Source organism: Staurois parvus, unplaced genomic scaffold (genome assembly GCF_062004578.1).
Source record: "Staurois parvus isolate SC_StPar_1 unplaced genomic scaffold, SC_StPar_1.0 ptg000147l, whole genome shotgun sequence".
Classification (NCBI taxonomy): domain Eukaryota; kingdom Metazoa; phylum Chordata; class Amphibia; order Anura; family Ranidae; genus Staurois; species Staurois parvus.
Window position 1 is genome coordinate 3,536,742 of NW_028317943.1, and position 21,427 is coordinate 3,558,168.

Consider the following 21,427-nt stretch of genomic DNA (forward strand, 5'->3'; position numbering starts at 1 on the left):
GTGCATTGATATTCTGACATTTTTGAAAAGCTCAGCAAGTGTTATGTTGTTGTTTTGGGGGGGGGGGTGCTCTTGTACTTTGTGTTTGAGCAGCTGTCATGCGTTTGTATAGATTTAGAAATTGAGCTGACGTGTTTCTTTGTCCCCGGAAACCTTTTTTACAAAAACAATATTTTATGTATTTTATGGTCAAGTGATATAGAAAAATTATTGTGCTTTACTGCCTTGATAAGTATCAGCATTTCAACCCACTGAGCAAATAATTATAGTACACATTTCTCTGGTAACAAAAGAAATTACTTATTCAAATTCTTGCTGGAAATGAAATTTTCATTCTGTACTAGGTTGTTTTTACACTTGTATTCAAAGCTAAACTTCAGGCAGATATATTAAAAAAAAACACATTGCTGCAGATTTGTAATCCGTAATATATTCTAACAATTTATTTTTCTTTAGCCTTGATTCACACTGATGCGGTACGGCATTAGCAGCGTTTTCAGTGCGAATTCCGTACCGCATCAGAATTGCACCCCATTTATGCGAACTGCTGCGGGTGTGTATGTTAAGTTAACAGTACCCCGAAATCAGTCCTCAAAACGTGATATGATATGCAGAATCGGATCGCATAGGTGTGAATACCCATGCGATCTGATTCTAGTGTGGACCCAAAAAAGGGACCTGCACCTTTTTGGGTCCGCATCAGAATTGCACCCCATGTATGCGAACTGCTGCGGGTGTGTGTGTTAAGTTAACAGTACCCCGAAATCAGTTCTCAAAACGCGATATGATATGCAGAATCGGATCACATAGATGTGAATACCCATGCGATCTGATTCTAGTGTGGACCCAAAAAAGGGACCTGCACCTTTTTGGTGCGGGTGCGGTGTGATTAGAGCCATACAAAATGTATGGTTCCAATCGCACCGCACACAAATCGCATGTGACTTGCACAGGAATGCGGTGCGGTTCCTGTGCGAATCACAAGCGATGTATCATACCACATATATGTGAACCCAGGCTTAAGGTGTTCCTAAACCCACAACAGTAAAATCAGTCTGTATGTGAAGTAAAGCGTGCTTGTTATACTCACTGTGGAACCTAAGGGGTTAATCCTCTGCATTGTGTAAAAAGAATGTTTTATCCTGTCTGCTCTGATTCTCCCTTTCTTCTACTGTCTCCAATCCATCTCCTGCTAGAACAGAGCCTTGGGGGCAAGCTGCACATGCTCAGTTTGTGTATTGCTTGAGAGTTAATTTTTTCCTGGAAGAATGCATGTGATCAGCACAAGGCCAATCAGCGCTGTCCAGACAGAGGTCAGGGGTCCTGCAGCCTCAAAGGGCAATCGGGAAAATGAAAGCTCCTCCTATAAGCTTTAACCAGTGCTTTGCTGGACATTGATATAAGTCACAAGACTGCTCTAACTGCTGATGAGAAAGGGTATTTAGCAGTTTATATTTACTAAAATAATTGCATTTCCATGTTCTGTGCACTGTGGGAGACCAGATATAGTGTATGCAGTTCCCGGGTGTAACACTTTAATGCAAGCAGTGTAACTATGCCAATTTGACTTGACATCAGCCTCTTGCAGTTCCTATACAGCTGAGCTCAGATTAGTAGAGGGAGAAGCAGCACAGGTAGTCAGTCGATTGTGCTGCAGTGTTCGGCTTCATGCACATTAGGCACCTGACAAAATGCCAGAACCTCTGGCAGAAAAATGTGCATAATGGAGTGTATTGCACACGATTTTATGCGTGCTTGTGTTTATGAGCATTTTCCCCCCAAAATATTCTCCTCTGCTTATTTTTCACTAGAATAAATCTACATGGGAAACCGCCAAATGTGCTTATTGTTATTATTATACAGGATTTATATAGCTCCAGCGGTTTGCGCAGCACTTTACAAAATTAAGGTAGACATTACAGTTACAATACAATTTGGCACAAGAGGAAACAGAGGGCCCTGCTTGTTAGAAATTACAATCTAGGAGGAAGGGTTGAGTGATACAAAAGGTAATAGAGGTGGGCAGGGGCGGACTGACAGCTCATGGGGCCCCGGGCAATAGGGGATCATGGTGCCCCTGTGTCCTTGCCCAAACTCAAAAAAGCCTATGAAAAAGGTACCAAGGGCATCTCATGGGGCCCTCTACTGACCCCGGGCCCTCGGGCAGTGCCCGAGTTTCCAAAGATCAGTCTGCCCCTGGCGGTGGGGGGATGAGCTGATGGAGGAAATAAATGGTGGTTTACTAGGTAGAAGCAGGATAGACTTCTTTAAAGAGAGAGGTTTTCGGGGATCGTCTAAAGGTTGATAGATTAGGAGATAGCCGGACAGATTGGCTTAGGGAGTTCCATAGACTGGAGAACCTCGGGAGAAGTCCTGGAGATGAGTATGTGAGGAGGTGACACGGGAACTAGAGAGCAGGAGGTCTTGGGAGGATCGAAGAGAGCGGTTTGGTTGATATTTTGAGACCAGGTTAATGATTTAGCTGGGGGCAGAGTTGTGGATGGCTTTGTAAGTTGTTAGTATTTTGAATTTTATTTGTTGGGCAAGTGGAAGCCAGTGGAGGGATTGGCAGAGAGGGGTCAGCAGACACTGAACGGTTGGTAAGGTGGAGGAGTTTGGCAGTATTATTCATGATGGACTGGAGGGGGGAATAGCCTATGTAAAGGTAAGCCAATGAGGAGGGAGTTGCAGTAGTTGACGCGAGAGATAAATATTAAATGCCAATTTTACGATTTTTATTTTTTTTCGCCCAAAAGCTCCTCTCAAAAACACACTTGTTATTTTTTTTTTCTTTAGCCTGTAAATAATTATCTTCAAATATGCCTGTAAATGACTAAATATGTATGGACACATAGGCTAACACAGGGTTGCTTTTATGAGCTGAAATTAAAAAACAAATGCCAAATGCCTGTATAAGCAGCAGTTTTTATGCCCAATGTGTATGAGGCCTTCATGTACTAACAAGGAATATGCTGATAGGAGAGAGCAGAGTGACATAGAGATAAACTCTTTACTGGGCCTGTGTGAACTACAGAAGAGAAAAAGTGGTAATAGCAGGAGGGTATGACGGAAAGCAGAATATGCAGGAGAGAAGTATAAAGGGCAGGATGTACAGAAGAGGATTGTATGACACGAGACAGTATATGCAGGGGGGGCATATTGTATGTTAGAGGGCAGTGTATGCAGGGAGAGAGTGTGCAGTGCATGGCAGCAGGCAGTATGTGTAGGAAAGGGGTGCAGAGGGTATTATGTGGGGGGGAGTATATGACGGGTACTATAGGGAGGAATAGGGAGTGGGGGGCAAGTATGACAGTGGGTTATATGTACAGTAAAGGAGTCTAGTAGTATAACAGAGGGCAGAGTTTTCTGCAAGTATGACAGGGCAGTATGTGTAGGTACGAATTTTGGAAGGTGTAATAGGAGGCATTATGTACAGTAGAGTGTGGGAGATGAAAGTGGGAAAACAGTTATTTTTTTGACTCTCAAATGATATTTACTAAACTTTTTTTTAATGTGCAACACAATCAGTAAAAAATATGGTCTTAGCCATACAAGTTAATGACAGGGGTGGAGAAATGTGCTCCATTTGGTACCCATTTTTAAAGCTGAGTACATTTAAGCTGGCCATACACATATAGATTTTCGTTCAAGAATTGTCGTTTCAAGAATATTAGTTTGATTTTCTAATCATTAGTAGGGTCAAATCAATGTTTGTTTTTGACAGCAGCGGTGGGAAAATTTGAAGGGGCAGAAAGGAAAACATTTCTTATTTAAATGAATTTTAAGTGTATGTGGATATCGTTTAGAAATTACATTCACTTTAAAATCGAATGTTAAAAGCAAAAGACAGTCTTCGAACGACATTCGTCCATTTATTGAATGTTCAAATAATTTTCATACAACTTTTCTTACAAATATTCCTGTCCAAAAATCTACACATGTATGGCCAGCTTTAGAGCAGCAGTATAGATGCTGAACCCTCCACACAGAAAAGGGACAGAGGAATAGTCCGTCCATGACACTGCGAAAAATAGACTGGCTCTGGCCTTGGCAGTGTGGCTGAAATGACCACTATACTAGAGTCAGTGGAGATGAGACTGATATTTGGTGTGGTACACTGAATAAATGTGAGGGATTATCACATGGAATGGGCTTGGAGGGGTTCTTACACATGTGCTGGGGACTAGCTGCTGGTGTAAATGGACTTGCACTGGGTGTTGACAGATTAGAGATAAATGCAGAAAACATAAGAAAATGAATATGTGTGGAGAGATTAAAACACATACATTAGGTACTCTGAGTATTGAGGGGTTAACTTAACACAAGCTGGGTACTGTGTGTTGCAAGGTTAAAGTGGTATTAAACCCAAAAGGAAACATTTATTTTATTGCAGCTTACCAATTCTTAGATGTGATGGCTGTATTAGTTTTCTTTTGTAGGCTTTCTTTCTTCTATTTTCATCTGGTGATTCAGCCAGCAAGTCTGCTGTTTTTCAGAAGTTCAAGCTCTCCACCAGAATGTATCAGTTTACATGGATGATGCCATTTACCACTGGCAGGGGTGATTTTAAAATGATCACCTTTTATTTATTTATGTAAACCTTCATGCCAAAAGAGAAAAAAAACTGTAACTGTTCACACTGTTACAACTGAATAGTGTGAGATGGAGTTTGGCTTCAATGTATTATTGTATACAAATCTGCTAATATATTTAACCAATTCAATACGGGGCAATTTTTGCACCTTCCTGCCCAGGCCATTTTTCAGGTTTCAGCACTCTCACACTTTGAATGACAATTGCGCGGTCATACAACACTGTACCCAAACTAGAATTTTATCATTTTCTTCACACAACTAGAGATTTCTTTTGGTAGTATTTAATCACCGTCGGGGTTTTTATTTTTTGCTAAATTAACAAAAAAAGACCAAAAATTTTGAAAAAAAAACATGTTTTTCTTTGTTTCTGTTATAATAGTTTACAAATAAATAATTGTTCTTCATAAATTTAGGCCGAGATGTATTCTGCTACATGTCTTTGGTGAAAATAACCCAAATTAGGATGTATTTTTTAGTTTGTAGGAAAGTTATAGAGTTCACAAACTATGGTATAGATCTGAATATTGATCAATCCTGAAGTACTGACGGCCAATCTAATTTCTTGAGGTCCAAGAATGTCAGAATAGTACAGGTATCCCCCAAATGACCCCTTTTTGTAAAGTAGACAGTCCGACGTACTTCATAAGAGGAATGGCGAGTTTTTTGAAGTTGTATTTTTTTTTGTCATACTTTTTCAGAAAATGAAAAAATAAAAAAAATAATTTTCATTATTTTTTTTTTACATACTGTCACCAGTGCAGTACAGCGTCATCATATAACTGGCATGGCGGTGATCAGGGACACTGACTGGTGACAGTGTGAAAAAAAAAAATATATTTTTTTTATTACTTAAAATTTTTTATTAATTTTTTTTCTTTTTTTTCAAGATTTTTTTTTCATATTTCACTATGTCCAAAGTAGTACAATGTTACCTTAGTAACATTGTACTACTTTGGGGAAGTGATCAGTATTTTTTTTTTTTACACAATTTGCTTATAGCAAAGAATTACTTTGCTATAAGCAAGCATTTTCCTGAATGACATCGTTTCATTCAGGGTTTTTTTTTTTTTTTTTGTGCTTAGCTGTGATTTAGCCACAGCTAATCACATGACATGTGCATGTGATTAGCTGTGACCATTCACAGCTAGACAGTAGTATACAATGGATGGCATGAATGAAGCCATCCATTGTATACAACTGTCATGTGACCTGCTGTGATTGGTCACGCTGATCACCGGGAAATGCAATTGTCAGTTCTCGGCTGCACTTTCCTCACGCTGTCAGATCGTTAGGAAAGTACTGCTGAGAACCGGCAGTTGTTAGAGCAGGGATCGGCACCGATCATCAGGGCACTGATGATCAGTGCCCTGATGATCGGTGCCCAGCAGTGCCACCCACAAGTTCCACCCACCTGTGCCCAGCAGTGCGCCCACTAACTCCGCCCACCTGTGCTCAGCAGTGCGCCCACTAGCTCCGCCCACCTGTGCCCAGCAGTGCTTCCACCTGTGGCCAGCCTTGCTCCCACCTGTGCCACCCAGCAGTGTCACCCAAGTTTGCCCAGAAGTGCCACCTACCTGTGCCCAGCAGTGCCACCTACCTGTGCCCACCAATGCCACCCACCTGTGCCCACCAGTGCCTGTCAGTGCAGCCCAGCAGTGCTGCCAGTCAGTGGCACCAGTCAGTGCCCAGCGGTTGTGCCAGTCAGTGCCCAGCAGTGCCGCCAGTCAGTGCCCAGCAGTGCCGCCAGTCAGTGCCCACCAAAAGAAATCTCTATTTGTGAGAAAAAAATGATAAAAATTTCATATGGGTACAATCTTGCATGACCGCGCAATTGTCAATCAAAATGCAACAGCGCTGAAAGCTGAAAATTGGCCTGGTAAAGAAGGGGGTATAAGTGCCCGGTAGGCAAGTGGTTAATAAACAGACACTCACCTGTGCCAGGATCCAGTGATGTGATCACCCGTGAATTTCCTTCCATCAGTCTTCTGTCCCCAGCACCGGCATTTCAACTTTCGGCACCCAGCTTTGATAGCTTGCAGTTCCACAGCTGCGTGCCCACTGTGCCTGCATGAGCTGTGCTGCACATTGTAAATGGTCCCTCAGTCTTCTGGACCTATGATGTGTGCCCAGAAGACTGTGGGGAGGGAGGGGGAAGGCAATCCGAGCGAAAGTGGGTGCAAGTACCTGTCAAAACCAGATACCCGTTATCCTCTCCCCAAAAAAAGTGGCATATCCTAAAAAGGAGAGGAGGCTTTGAAGTGGTAGTAAACTAATTTTTTTATACTTTTACCCACAGGTAAGCTTATAATAAAGCTTACCTATTGGTAAAATGAATATCTTCTAAATGTGCTTCGTTTAGGGGACATTCTAGTGAGCGGCAGCCAGTCACATCACCAGCGCATGTGCTTTGAAGAAACGGCATACCCGCGCTGTTCCTTCAGAGCTGTGTGCCGCACCTGTAGCTTCCTTTTTTTTACTTTTTTTTTCTTAGGTTTACTATCTCTGTAATGCAGAAATTTCCCTTTTTAGGTAAAGCTCTGCTTTAAAATGTAGTAAAATGCACTTTACTACAGAAAAACAATGTAAACTGATACCGACTTCTCCTATGACAACAATATGAGTCTCAGTCCTGCCATTGCTATCTCCATAAGGCAATGACAAAATCCGATATAAATTGGTACATCTTGGAAATATTAGTTTTGGTGAAGCATATACTGTATACGAAATAGATGGAGGCCAGTGATGAGTACCCTTTGAAACCATCTAACTGCTGTAGGTTTGTTGTCTCTGAGCACAAAGAAATCAGCATTGGTCACAGGGATCAGTAAAACTTTCCTTCATTAAGTATCTGTTGGCAGTTGGTGAATCTTTTGCTAGTTGCTGTGTTTTTCCATTATGTATGATTATTCTCACTAAATCCATGTCACATGCCTCTGCTGTCTTTATCTTTGAACATCTGCTTTTATCACAATAGGTGGTATGGTGTCTCTGAGAGTTAAAAGCATCTACATACACTACATCATGTAACTGAATATGTATGATTGGTAGTTACTGATAACTTTTTGAAGTTCACATTTCTGATACAAATTAGTTGGCTCACATCTAAGAATAATATGACGTTATAGCAGAGTGGTGATATTAGAAGGCAAAAATAGTACATTGAAGATGTAGAATCTCTGAGTTTGTGGTCCACACTCCGAAGCCATTAGTGGGGTTGATGTAGAAAATAAGAAGAAAATGTTCACTTTGCAAAGCAAATGTTCAACATAATCAATCACGTTAATCATCCTATCATATGCAACCAAAAACGTTTTTTTTTTTACATGCTTTCATGTTACTCACTAAAGTAAGAAAACACTGCTTCTCTAGTAGTTCAACCATGCTGCCTCATACCTTAAGTGAAACAACCAAATGACAGGTGTCTGTGTAGTAACTGGGCCTGTGACAGGTTTTATTTTGTTGACTATATTTGTGCACACACAATAGATCTGTGATGAATTGTAGGCGAGATGTGTGAATAGGAGTGAGTTATGAAGAAATAGAATGTTTCAGAATTAAACTGCATCAATACAAGCACAAAGGATATACAGTATTTGGTACAGCACTGTGTTAACTAAATCACTTTATTAAAGCTGGCCATACACCAGTAGAATTTTTATGAATGCTCATATCGAAAATCTGAAAATTAACATATTAGAGTGTTTGATATTGTCATCAATGAGTCAACTAATTTTGTTAAAAATGTTCTTAAAATTTTGTCCAGACCTGTCACTATCCAAGATGTAGGTTTCTTTGATGCCTAGGACATGCGTATCACCCAATATATACAATTTTCCTGGACAAAAACCACATTCACAGTTCGAATTTTGTGTGTGCTCTAGGTGGGATATCACTAGAAAAAGACCTATGTTTGTGCGCTGGAGCTGGGATATTAATGGGCAAAGACCAATGTGTATGTTCTGGAGGTGCAATATCACTAAGGAAAGACAAATGTGTGCATGCTGGGGGTGTAATTGCACAAAAATGACCAGAAATAGGCTGATTTGCACAGTGGCTAAGTGAAATTGGCACTTAGTGCATAATATAGCGCTTTTATGCAATTTAAACTTAACTTAGTTGCCATGCACCATTTTTTACAAACCTAAACAAGCTGGACTTTCCGCTGTTTCCAAGTAGTGGAAATATTTTGTCTCATTTCTAGTAGCCAGTTGCTGGGGTTAGATCACGTAGGTTTTGGCATTTGAATGCAGTTCTGGTAGATCACCCAAGCAAAAAGAACACTTGTCAGGTTCTCTGTGTCAGAGAGGAATACAATATACAAAAGGGATGGTCCCTGATGTTAGCAAAGGTGAGATCTACACTCACCAGCCACTTTTTCAGGTACACCTGTTCAATTGCTTGTTAACACAAATTGCTAATCAACCAATCAAATGGCAGAAACTTGATACATTTAGGCATATAGCCATGGTGAAGATAATGTGCTGAAGTTCAAACTGAGCATCAGAATGGGGAAGAAAGTGAGTTTGAACATGGCATGGTTGTTGGTGCCAGATGGGCCACTCTAGGTATTTCAAAAACTGCTGATCTACTGGGATTTTCACACACAACCATCTCTAGGGTTTACAGAGAATGTTTTGAAAAAGAGAAAATATCTAGTGAGCTGCAGTTGTGTGGATGAAAATGCCTTGTTGATGTCAGAGGTCAGAGGAGAATGTTCAGACTGGTTGCTGCTACATTCAGATAGTCAGAATTTTGCGTAAACAACATGAAAGCATGGATCCATCCTGCCTTGTATCAACGGGTCAGGCTGGTGGTGTTGGTGTAATGGTATTGGGAATATTTTCTTGGCACTAGCAGGGTGTACCTAATAAAGTGACCGGTGAGTATATATGTAAACAACAAAAAACGTTTGCGCTAGATGCGTGGTAAACTCTAAATCAATTATAATACATTATAATAAATAATAATAATATTAATAATGATAAATTATAACAAATGCCGCCACTTCTATACCAATAAATACAATAAACCCTTAAAGTGATTCAGCAGCGCAATGAAATGTATATGTGCGTAAAAATAAATAAATAATCCATATATGTGCAAACAAGAGAGGAAAGTCCATAATGAAATCTTCTTCCACCAAATGAATCTTCCAATTCCCAGAGAAAATTCACCACCTGCAATAAAGATGGCGTTTCCCCCTTTTGGGTGTACACTCACCAGATAGCCATGCCTCCCATTCTCATGGTTGGCTAAAATCGCTTAAAAGTGGATCCAAATAGGAAGGAGATCAATCAAAATAGGTGTTCTCACACTCCTCTCTGCTCATCCTCCAATTACTATGATCAAATGGCACCACTTCATAGGTTAGCAAATTCCTAATCGTGAGGAGCTCAAAACCATATGGATAACACTCTCCTTCTCTTTAATCTCTCTCACTCAGGATTAGCGGTCATGTGGAAACAAAAAGATGAAACCCAATAGTGCAGTAGAAAATGACACATTTAATTGCTATAAAGACAGCCACTTACAAAATACCAATAAATAAAAAGCTCGTAGATATTGCAGTAAGCTCAAAAACACTGGTTGGGATCCAGCAGTGGTGAGAGCATTGCCTTGATACCCAACAATGGCACTCATGCGACACTTCCGGTTACGTCACTTTTGGTCGCCGCACAGCCTCGCTCTGACGTGTTTCGTCATATCTGACTTAGTCATAGGGATGGCTGTGCGGTGCGGCGCTGCTTTTTTATACCCTCCTTGTGATCGGCATCGGGGACTGTGATAGGCTGATACTGACACTCCCAAATTACTCCCCGAAGGAATGCTCCACCCAACCATTGGCGGAACATTCTCTCCATGTAAGCGGGGAGTACAGGGAAAAACTTAGTAAGTGAAAAGCCCATCATATGCCGATCCAAAAGGGGGATTACATAAACGGTAAAATATTCTGCAGTACCCTATAGGCAAAGCACATTAATACATAAAACTATACATGGCAGAAAAAACATCACAATAGGAATGATACAAGCATCCTTAAATGCTTCAATGATGTTCAATGCAATTGAATACATAAAAAATAATGAATTCTATAACAACAGCTACAATAAATAAATAAAAGTGAGTATATATGTTCGTAGCTAGTAAGAGCAAAGGGTGTCACCACTTCCGTAAATACAATTCATTGCAAGAATTGTCATGTCCTCTTTATATAGGTTTTTGTTCACCCAAAAAGGATTACTTTGGTTATTTTTAGATGTGCTCAATTGAAGCACCCACTGGCTTTTCATAGCTTCCGGAGCTCCAGTGATGAGATTGGCTTGGTGCCCATAGCTCTGTACCTCAAGCCATGCATTTTGAGGAGCCTCGCATTCTTGCACATATTCAGTAACAAAAATTTTTAAGCACATTATTGAATGCATCTGTAAGTGTTTATATGCATATTAAAAGCATAATTAAGTGTTCTTGCATGGCAAGACCACTTACTGTTATCTCACAAATATATTCTTATTATTATAGCCAGATTTACCACCCTAACTCCTCCCACAGTTTTCACACTACATAGACAGTAATATACCGAAACATGTGGATTGTTCCCGATTGGTGTGCTATTACTTTGTGGAACGTTTCGCCGAATGGTTCACGAAATATCATCGTTTTTGTGGTGAAATTGGTCTCATAGGAATGAATGGCGGAATGTTCAAAACTAGAGTGGGAGCTAACAAAAGCTAGAGTGTGAGCTGAAAAATCAGGACATGATTTCTAAACTGCCATCACTCCCTCATTTTCAAGCCACTCCACCCAGTTACTCCGCCCACTCCTTTTGTAGACTACTGGTGGAGGCAAGAACACTTCACATAATTTCCCAAGAAATTGTAGCTTTTCTAGTTTAGTTTGTACTTATGTAAAGAAGAGGGAGAAGCATTCCGTGTAGGAATTTTCAGTGGAGCAGTTGGGTTCGATTTATTAATGGAATAGAGCATGATTTATAGACAAGATGGCAAATTAAGATGGGCCTATTCCCTTCTACTCCAAACCAGGAGCTTGAGGCCTCCTTCACATGAGAGTATAGATGCACCCACCAGATTCCAGTGGCAAGATTCAGTAGATTCCTGGAGCTGGAATGACCAGGACATGTGAACAGCAGCGGCCACTCAGCCTATATTAACTAATGACAGGTTGACAGCGGCTGCCACTGGTCACATGTAGCGGCACATAAAGTGGTTACCTGTGAATGTCCGAGCCTGGACACAGCTGACTGCATCCAGCTTTAGACATCTGTCCCTAACTGTGGGTAACCCCATGGTGTGAGGCTACATACAAACAGTATAATAGGGTTAACTTTTTATTAGTATTATTAATCTGAGTTCATAAATCAGAGTTTTAAACACCTACAATATAGCTTTCACTAAACATATTTAGCATGCTAACATCTCCGTACTATTAAGTGCATACTTTTCCCTTCTGTATCATAATTCAGCTTAGAGGCTAAAAATGCATTAGCCTCAATGTCCAGACAGTGGGCTGAAGTTCAAAAAACTAGGTCATGCTATCTAGTGCTTGATTTAACTCGTTAAAAAGAATGCCTCTGTTGGCTATAGGCTGAAAAGGTAATAAGAGTTCCATGAAATAAAAAGCTGTCTATTTATCACAATGCACATATTTTTCATGCTTACTAGTAATAGTTAATAATGATGAGATTGTAATCTCGTAAAAATCTCATATAAATGTTAATATGTAATTTTAAATATCAATTTCAATCTTTTTAAATCTGAAGCCTTTATGAAAAGAATACCTAGTGGTCCTGTCATGTAGGCCTATGGTCAGGCCTTAGAGTAACAAAGTTCAAGAATGACAGTTGTCTTTAATACAAGATACATTAACAAACTAAATGTTATCCAGTTCCAGTAAGGCCTCATGCACACTGGAGCTAACAAATGCCTGCTTTACAGATGTTTGCCGTTTTTTTTCTGTCTCTAAATCCTCCTCTATGTTAGTCTATGTGTCCATACATATTATAGCCATTCACAAGAGTTTAGAGACAGTTTTTATGAGAGGAGCGTTTTGGTAGAAGAAAATACCAAAATGCTTCTAAACATGGCTAACTGCCCCTAGGCACCAGGTGCACGTAGTGCTTGAGCGTATTTTATTTTAGTGGGCAGAATAAATATTTTGGTCAATGAAATAAACATATGCCGTTAAACATGTTTGCAAAATTACTGCTTAGGCACATTTATGAAGCTGCTTTTCTTCTGCTAGGAAAAAAAAAAGTTTACAAAAGCCCAAGTGTGCATGAAGCTTTAGGGTCTACATTTACTTTCAGGGGATTCTACCATTGTAGCACTTGGCTGGAAAGATGTTGATGGAAGTGGCTGTTCTTTCAACCATGCAATTGTCCTGGACAAGTGAAGTATTTATTCAAACTTAACTGCAGTTAACTTTACTGCCCGGAAGGCATATGGTACAGTTCTTTATCCTCTATGGCCCTGTAAGTGTAGATTGGTAGCCAAGCTGTGGGTGTGCAGAAATCCATAAGAGAAAAGGCATGTGCAGGGTTGACGTGCCAACCTTAGCAGGTAGTTGTGACAGGTGGGTAGCATAAAAAGCAGAAGTTCATAGAGTGTAAAGTATTCCTAAAGGCAAAACTTTTTTTTTTTACATTTTGAATAGAGTGTAGAGGAAATGGAACACTTTTCATTTTTTTATTGCTGTCTATGCCCCCATCAAGGAGATTCTCCCTCTCTATTTGTCCTGGTTACCATAATTATTGAAAATGAAAATAAAAGAAAACCCAAAATTTTGGGTTGTCCCCAGAAAAGTAATAGAGGGGAAATCTTCCAATAGGGTCACTAGTTCTGGTAACTTGGGGGTTTCCAAGGAATTCCCTTAATTTCCCAGGATTTCTGCTCACTTTCTGTTTGGCTATGGGACAGGAAGTGAAGGGAAATCTCAGTAATAGGACACAAATGGCGGAAAAAAATCTGACAGGGGTTACGATCCTCCCTTACTATGTCCAAGATGAAAAAAAAAAGTTTTGCCTATAGCTCTAATTTAATTAAAACATTTCTTTTTATGAATGAAATAATGGTGATGTGCAAGGGCGTTGTATCGTCTGAAATACATAAGCATATTGGGTACTGGCATATGGGTATTTTAACTGATTTGGCCTTTCTTTATGGAAGTGGAAGAGAGTTGCTGTGTACACACATACTGTATTTCATTTTTGGTTGATCTAAAGCAGTGTTTCTCAACCTTTTTTCAGTGAAGGCGGTCTTTAAAAGTCTGCACAATTTTGAGGCACCCCATTCTAAAATGTAAAAAACTAAACTAATAATTTTACTTAATGCAACAACATTCACACAAGTAGGATACACCATGTTAAAGGTGACTTATTTTTCCAAAGCAAATACACCTTTGCACACAGGTACTGACTAGGATTCCAGTGTTTTTCCTCTATCTCAGTTTCTCTCCCTCAGCTAATGTGACCCCAGTGGAGAGGGGCAGGGTGGGATGCTCTGTAGGTGCTTGACATCCTTTTTATAAACCGGTGATGTCATTGGTTGTTAGGATGCTAGTGGCTGGAAGGTTGTAATAGTGTACAAAGAAAACCTGTGGCTTTGTAAAACTAAAAAGCAGGCTTCATCCACTCATTGGCTTGTATACAATTTTTGAGCAATTTTTAGACGTTTTGCCAAGGCACCCCTGAAGAAATTAAAAGGCACCCCAGGATGCCTGGGCACCCTGGTTGAAAAAGGCTAATCTAAAATATACTAGATGTTCACTGTACTGTATAACCAAGGGTTTTGAATACTAGACACATTGTACATATGCTTTGTTGAATGGTTTGCATGGTGTGTTACTGTGGGGTTGATTTACTAAAACTGAAGAATCTGATGCAGGTTTTTTTTGTCAAAGCTTAATTGAACAAGGTAAAGTTAGGGCTCGTTCACACTTGACTGTTTTTCCAACTCTTGCCAAACGCCCCTATAGCGTTTGACAAGCATTGGTCCGGCATTTGCGGATCGTTTTTTTAACGCTCCGCAAGCGCCGCATGTGCGGTTTAGCGGCGATTGCTAGGCATTTGCCAAGTGTTAAAAATGCCCCACAAATGCCTATAATGAAGTTTGAATGGTGTTAAAGCTCCGCAAATGCCCCGCAACCACATCGCAACTGCGGCACCATAGACTTGAATAGGAGGCTTCAACTCCTCCTGACTTGACCAGAGGCGTCCGTTTTGCCGCGACGCAAGGTGACGCTAACGCTCTCGTTTGAACAGCACCATGTGCTGCAATGTGCAGAATTTTCCCAGGTGTCTGGGAAACGGTAAAAACGCTTCCCAAACGCCTGTCTGCCGCTTGCTAACAAGGCTAGTGTGAACGTAGCCTAAGAAGCTGACTGGCTACCATGCACAGCTGCACCAGATTTTGCACACTCCAGTTTTAGTAAATCAACCCCTATTTGTCAAGCAGCATTTTGTGATCAGTGGAGCCTAATATATGTTGTAAATGTGTTATAGTTAGCCTTCAGTAGTCTTTTTGACTCTATTTAGAAGCATCCAGTACTGATTACATCCAGTGGTGAAGCAGTTAATATACAGGCATTAAACGATTTTCTTCTGCACTCAGCATAGTATGCAGCCAATATTCAATCAATCACTTTTTCTACTGATGGATGATCACCAATGTAGTTACTGTGGCAAAGTGCATCGTCACATAATCACATTTGCTCAGGGGCTTAGGAGAGTTAAAACTGCATTCTGTAGGCTAAGAGTGTCATACGTGTAAGAGGGATAGAGCAAAATATTTTAATCACCCAGACACAAAGCCACCGCTTTTGATGTTGAAAGCACAAGCGATATCTTGTGGTAAGTGTAATCAGGGTAAAATATATTTCATCATTTCAGACTCTCAAGCCATTTCTGCCTATTCACACTGGTTAAATGATGTGCATCAGTATAGTTTCTCGAATCTATGAGTATTGGTATATAGAAAATAATTGCATCAAGGTTCTTTGTGAATTATATGATTCTGTATGTTATTTTGGGTTTGTGTCGCTATTTCTTATTTTATTGTCCTACACTGTTAAAATCATGGTGCCAAATTTCTGCTTTGAATTAACTCTGGAACTGAGACTGCTATTAGTTTTCTGCAACAAAATTAAATTTAGCTTATGACTGATACTAGTTGGCTGAACTTTACCCGTAACTTTTGTTTTTTGCACATAGTACTATAAATGATTGATTGTATAATAATATATAGTCTACATATAAGCAGTTCTAGTAAGCATAGTTTCAGTGATGTTATAGAAATGATGTTTGTGCCTTTGCAGTTTGAACATGTGTACATTAGGAAATCTCTGTTCTGTAATGTGTTAAATATTGCATTTGTATAGTTCCCTGCTGCTAGGTCAAGACAGGCTCATTTGTTTAATACATTTTCTCAGATTATTTATGTTCTCTGAGTACTTAATGTAATGGAGTGTGATATATATCACCTACATGTGTATTGTAGTAAGCTCCAATTTACATACATTTTACATTCCTAAAGATTAAATATGGGTGAAATCAATATGTAATCACTGCCTTATTTTGCCCTAGGGATACTGCCTTTAAAATTGTCATGGGACTTTAATAAATTAACTGTAGGCATGGAATCTACATTTTCTAATTCATTTTTTTGAGAACTGTAGTTTTGTAGTGAAAAAATATTCAATTCACATATCTGTGTGTTTGGTTCCTGATCTGCTTAGAATTCATTTTGTACATTGGAAGCACTCAAGCACAATGGATTTATCCTTACTGCTTTCCTTAAGTGCTTGTAAACTAGCTTCTCTTGATGGCCAGAAGGTTATAGGGAAACACATGACTGTGTTGAGTACCATGTGTCTGTAGGTCCATTTCTGAGAGCAGTAAGGTCATGCAGCCAATAGACCGAGCAATCAGACAACCTGAATGTTGGCCAACTTAAACCTGTAATGTGTTTATGTATTCCTTACTTGGCATATGAGTAGTGAGGTCCAAATTTACCAAATGCAGTACATGGTAATCATTATCTTTGAGTAGATGTTATTTTCTACACATTAACTTTTTTTGGAATACAATCTGAATGTAAATCAGCAAGCATTATATATATTTTCTTGGATTACAGTCTGAACACAAAACAGAAAACAATCTACAAACTTTACTACAAAAGTACTATATGTTTATAGATACTTTGAGACTGATTGACTAAGAGTCATTTTAACTTGGTGCATCCTTTGTTCAAATATCAAGTCTGACTTGTGTTCAATATCTGGTCATTACTGATGTTGATAAAAAAAACCCCTGAAACATCTGTGCCTGTATGGCCCTGTAATAATAGGTTACATGTCTATAATCCTCTGCATGGTGTAAAAAGACCTCTTGACCCTGTCTTTTGTGCTCCTCCTCTTCTTAAAATGTCCACACCTTATCTCCTGATAAGACAGACTGAACCCGTAGCCATTCTGCACATACTCAGTTTAGTGTGTATTGCTAGAGAGGTTTTTTTTTTTTTTTTCTTGGAAGAGTGCATGTGATCAGCACAGGGCCAATCAGCAGTGTCCAGACAAAGGTCAAGGATTCTGCATCCTCCTAGAGCAGAAAGAAAACTCCTCCTACATGCTGTAACCAGTGCTCGGCTGAACACTGATAGAAGCCACAAAACTGCTCTAACTTGTGATGAGAAAAGGTATTTAGCAGTTTATATTTACTAAAATAATTGCATTTCCATGTTCTGTGTACTGTGGAAGACCAAATATAGTGAATGCAGGGTCCTGGGCTTAGTAACACTTTAAGAGGCAACTTTCATGTGACTTTTGAGAGTTTACATTGCAGTCTATGGCACTCAAGTCGCATGAAAGTCGAATCAAAGTAGTGCAGGAACATTTTTTAAGTTGCTGCGACTTTATGTTGCATAGATTTGCACAGCTTCCATTGAAATACATAGAGTGCGAATTGTCATGTGACTTTATATGTCCAAAGTCACACAAGTTTGAATGGAGTCTGTTCACTTCACTGTTTTTGTTCTTGTCGTTTGTAAAGTTTTAACTTACAAAGGTTGAAAAAATGAAATGAAAAGGCATGAATTTATATTAACCTGTACATAAAACTGAAACTGTTGGGTTACGTTAATAAAGTTGGGAATCTTCACTTGCAACTGTGTTCACTTTGAATACCCAGTCATGTGCAGATATAAACAGGAATTTGCTTTCTACATGATTCACTCAATTTATTCTGTGATTCATGTGAAAAATTCTCAAATCCTTTAGTAAAACAGCCTCTCTGTATCTGACTGATTGTTATGGAAATCACCTGCTCTTTTTTTCTTTAATTGAGCATATGTGTTTTTGCCTTGTTTGGAGAATTTGAGTTGGTGATTTGATGTCGTTGCATATGCTGCATAGCAGTTTCATTTGTCAACATATTGTTTTCCTTTATTTTTTTTAGAAATTTAATCATGTTATTCCCAATAAAATTACAGTTTTTAATATGATTTTTTTTCTCTTTATTTTCTAGTTGATATCCTCATGATAGCGGGCTCAGTATTGTGAAGGAATCTGTTGTGATAAGAAAAGCTTCTGTCTCTCAGCGGGAGTAGACTTAGGCAGCTTAAAATAATGCAGAAGAAAAGATTATTACCCGGCAGAGCTTCTTTGGTCCTTATTTTATGCCAAGTACTTACAGCACTAGAAGTGCCACTTGATCGTAAGTATCAGTACACTCAAAGTTTTTCTTGTTATCCACCTGTGACTTCCAGCACTGCTGGAATCTGTACTACTGGAATATTTTAAAGTCATTTGTAGATTGATGGCTGGGCTGAAAGTACACCTCTTTATGTGAATGCCAGCGGCGTGTCTGTGTTTGGCTTCAATACTTTTAAGTAACAGACCTTGAATAAGCTTGCAGCAAGAGAAAGTCGGAGAAAAGTCAAAGTGCTGTGTACTTATTCTAGGTCAGTAATTCCGGAAGTAAGGGGGCCAAAATATGTACATGAATGCAAGGCAAATGACTTTGCATCAGGAGGAGTCCACAATTAGGTGTCATTAAAAATTGATGGAACTGCAAGCGCAACACATGTTTGCAACGCATTTCTGAAATGTGCACCAAAACGTGCATATCTGTGTGTTTTGTTGCATGTTTAGGAAACATACATGTGTAAATGCAACCTATGGGTTCTTTAACACCAGCTAGCCATATTGATTGTTCAGCTGCTGGTGTGTGCTGGGAGGAAACAGTGCTGATGTGCCAATCACAGAGCCACATACTGTTTTTTTTGTTTTTTTATTTTAACCCTACTGAAATGACACATTTGCTGGGAGTAAATGTGCTGATGCATAAGAAGAGCACAATGCTTTTTTTTTTTTTTTTTTATTAAGTTCCATTCACACAGCTGTGTTGCAATGCATTTGATTGCTGTGCTGAAAATCAAAGTACTGCATGCATGTAACACAGTGGTGTGAACTGCCCTCACAGGTAACAAGGCTTTTTGCCTTGTCTTGCACTGGGTCTACGCTGGATAAGGCCGCCCACCACAGTACCCAGCACACCTGGTGTGAACGAAGCCTTATGATTAAACTGTTGCATGTAACCATCACTTAACGGATAAGTCTACCTTTGGGAACATGTAACGTGTTCCCAGCGCTGCAGTCGCTGCCCGGTCCCCCCCTCCCTGTGACAGCAGAACAGGAAGAAGTTCCCTGTACTTGCTGTCACTTTTTGAAAACAGCACGACCATGGGGGCTCTGCCCACACAACCATGGCATTCATTCACAGAGCTCAGTGAATGAATGAACTACAAGTTCCGAAAGCCTTTGTAGCTGTCTGCTTGTAGTTCTCAAACAACTACCATGGCACTGTTGAGCACTGTGGTAGTTCATTGCGTCTTCCTGTTAGTAAGAATCTCCTTGCCTGTATGGGATGTACGAGCACACAGATACACTGACAGGTTTGCAGGAGTCCTGCATGGCACCAGCGATCTGCTGATCTGGTGTAATGCTTTCCAAGCTCAAAAAAAAATAAAAAAGTAAATGCACATTTTTTTGCCTGTAAAAAATGGGCATTTATTATTATTTTTTTTAAAAGTGAACGTGCCCTGTAATATATATATATATATATATATATATATATACAATGAAATCATGTTTACAATAGAATAACAAGCAGAGGCACATATTAACCACTTGCCCTACAGAAGATTTACCCCCTTCCTGACCAGGCCATTTTGTCCATTAAGGCGCTGCGTTACTTTGACAATTGCGCTTTAATAAAAAGCACTGACACTGTACTAATGGCACTGGGCAGGAAGAGGTTAACATCTGGGGCAATCAAAGGGTTAACTGTGTGCTGTATGCTGTTTCACAGTATGCTCTGTGTGTGCTTTCCACTGTAAGCACACTGATTTGTATGGCTCTGCTATGCAGTGCCATACAAAGCAGTGTGCAGGAGCTGACGGGAGAGAACTGTATTGTTTACATACAGTTCTCTCCCTCATCTGTAATGTTCGGCGATCACCGGGTGCTGGAGAGTAATCACCGGTCGGAACCCAGTGATTGACATACGAGGCCGCGAATGGCGCCCCCTACCTGGAACTGAAAAATCATGTGTATATATACATGATTTTGCACACTCCTGCTGCCCTGTAGCAGTATTTCTGCTATAGGGCAGAGGGGAAGCCGTTAATCTTTTTCATGAAACACGCAAGTACTACTTCACCTTCCATGTTATTATGTGCGATGTTTGCAGTCCTTTGTTAAACCTACTAAGCACAGGCTGCCTAAGGTGAATAAAACCTGCACTCTATAGTAACATTTTAATGACCTTTTCCATTTTGATCATCTCATCATTAACAGCACAAAAAGCTTTTCCACCATTAGCCCCTTATCACCAGCAATAGCCAACGTATTAGAAATTTGCTCTATACTGACTCTAGATGCTAGATCTATGCAAAGGGTAGAGATCTTAAAGAGAATTGGATGGGCAAAGATAATCATAAAGTCAGAAAAATTTCACTATAACTTGGTAATTTTTAGCATTTGTGAAGATTTTCTTTTCACATACATGTCTACATATCATCTAATAAAGATTAAGATATTAATTTAATTGTAGGCGCGTTTGCTGTCAGTGATTAAACTATATACTATAACTTAATAAGGCAGTACAAAGAGTCCTAGTGTACAATAACCTGTCACAACCAATAAGAATGCACCTTTCCTCAATTTAGAAAATTCTGGGTGAAGAAAGATATCTTCAGCCAATTGGTTGGAGTTGATGCACTTATTTCTATTAGCTTTATTTAAAGCCCAGCTCCAGTCAAAACATTTTGTTTCATTTCAAAGGTTTTTCTTGTGTATATGTCCCTAGTGGGGAGATTTTTCCTCACTTTCTTTCAGGACAGGAAGTGATGAGAAATCTCTCAAATGAGCACCCTCAAATACATAAAAACACATAATTTAGGTAGAGTTAGAAAGGGTTATAGCTAGCACAGTTTTTATGGTTGTCTATGCATCTTCCTGTCCCCATGATATCTGCATCCCCCATTCTTTTACAGGCATTATAGGCATAGAAACAAGGCAAAAGCTCTCCAATGGTGTCACAGACAGCAATATATACAGTGAAGGAAATAAGTATTTGATCCCCTGCTGATTTTGAATGTTTGCCCACTCACAAAGAAATGATCAGTCTAAAAATCGAATGGTAGGTGTCAGGGGTGGACTGACAACTCATGGGGCGCCTGGGCAATAGGGGATCATGGGGCCCCTGTGTCCTTGCCCAAACTCAAAAAAGCCTATGAAAAAGGTATCAGGGGCATCTCATG

The 21,427-nt window shown here is 39.7% G+C and overlaps 1 protein-coding gene across 17 annotated transcripts in view; it reads left to right on the plus strand.

Moving 5' to 3' along the window:
- Window positions 1-21,427, plus strand: part of NRCAM (neuronal cell adhesion molecule) — a 289,209-nt gene that overhangs the window by 156,509 nt on the left and 111,273 nt on the right. For 15 of the 17 annotated variants that reach the window (XM_089673969.1, XM_089673968.1, XM_089673975.1 and 12 more), the window contains one exon: window positions 18,130-18,318. In XM_089673969.1, the coding sequence (XP_089530095.1) occupies window positions 18,231-18,318 (88 nt within the window). In that variant the 5' untranslated portion in view covers window positions 18,130-18,230. Of the gene's footprint in view, window positions 1-18,129; window positions 18,319-21,427 lie in introns of those variants that run through there. The other 2 variants (XM_089673984.1, XM_089673983.1) reach the window with 1 other exon arrangement.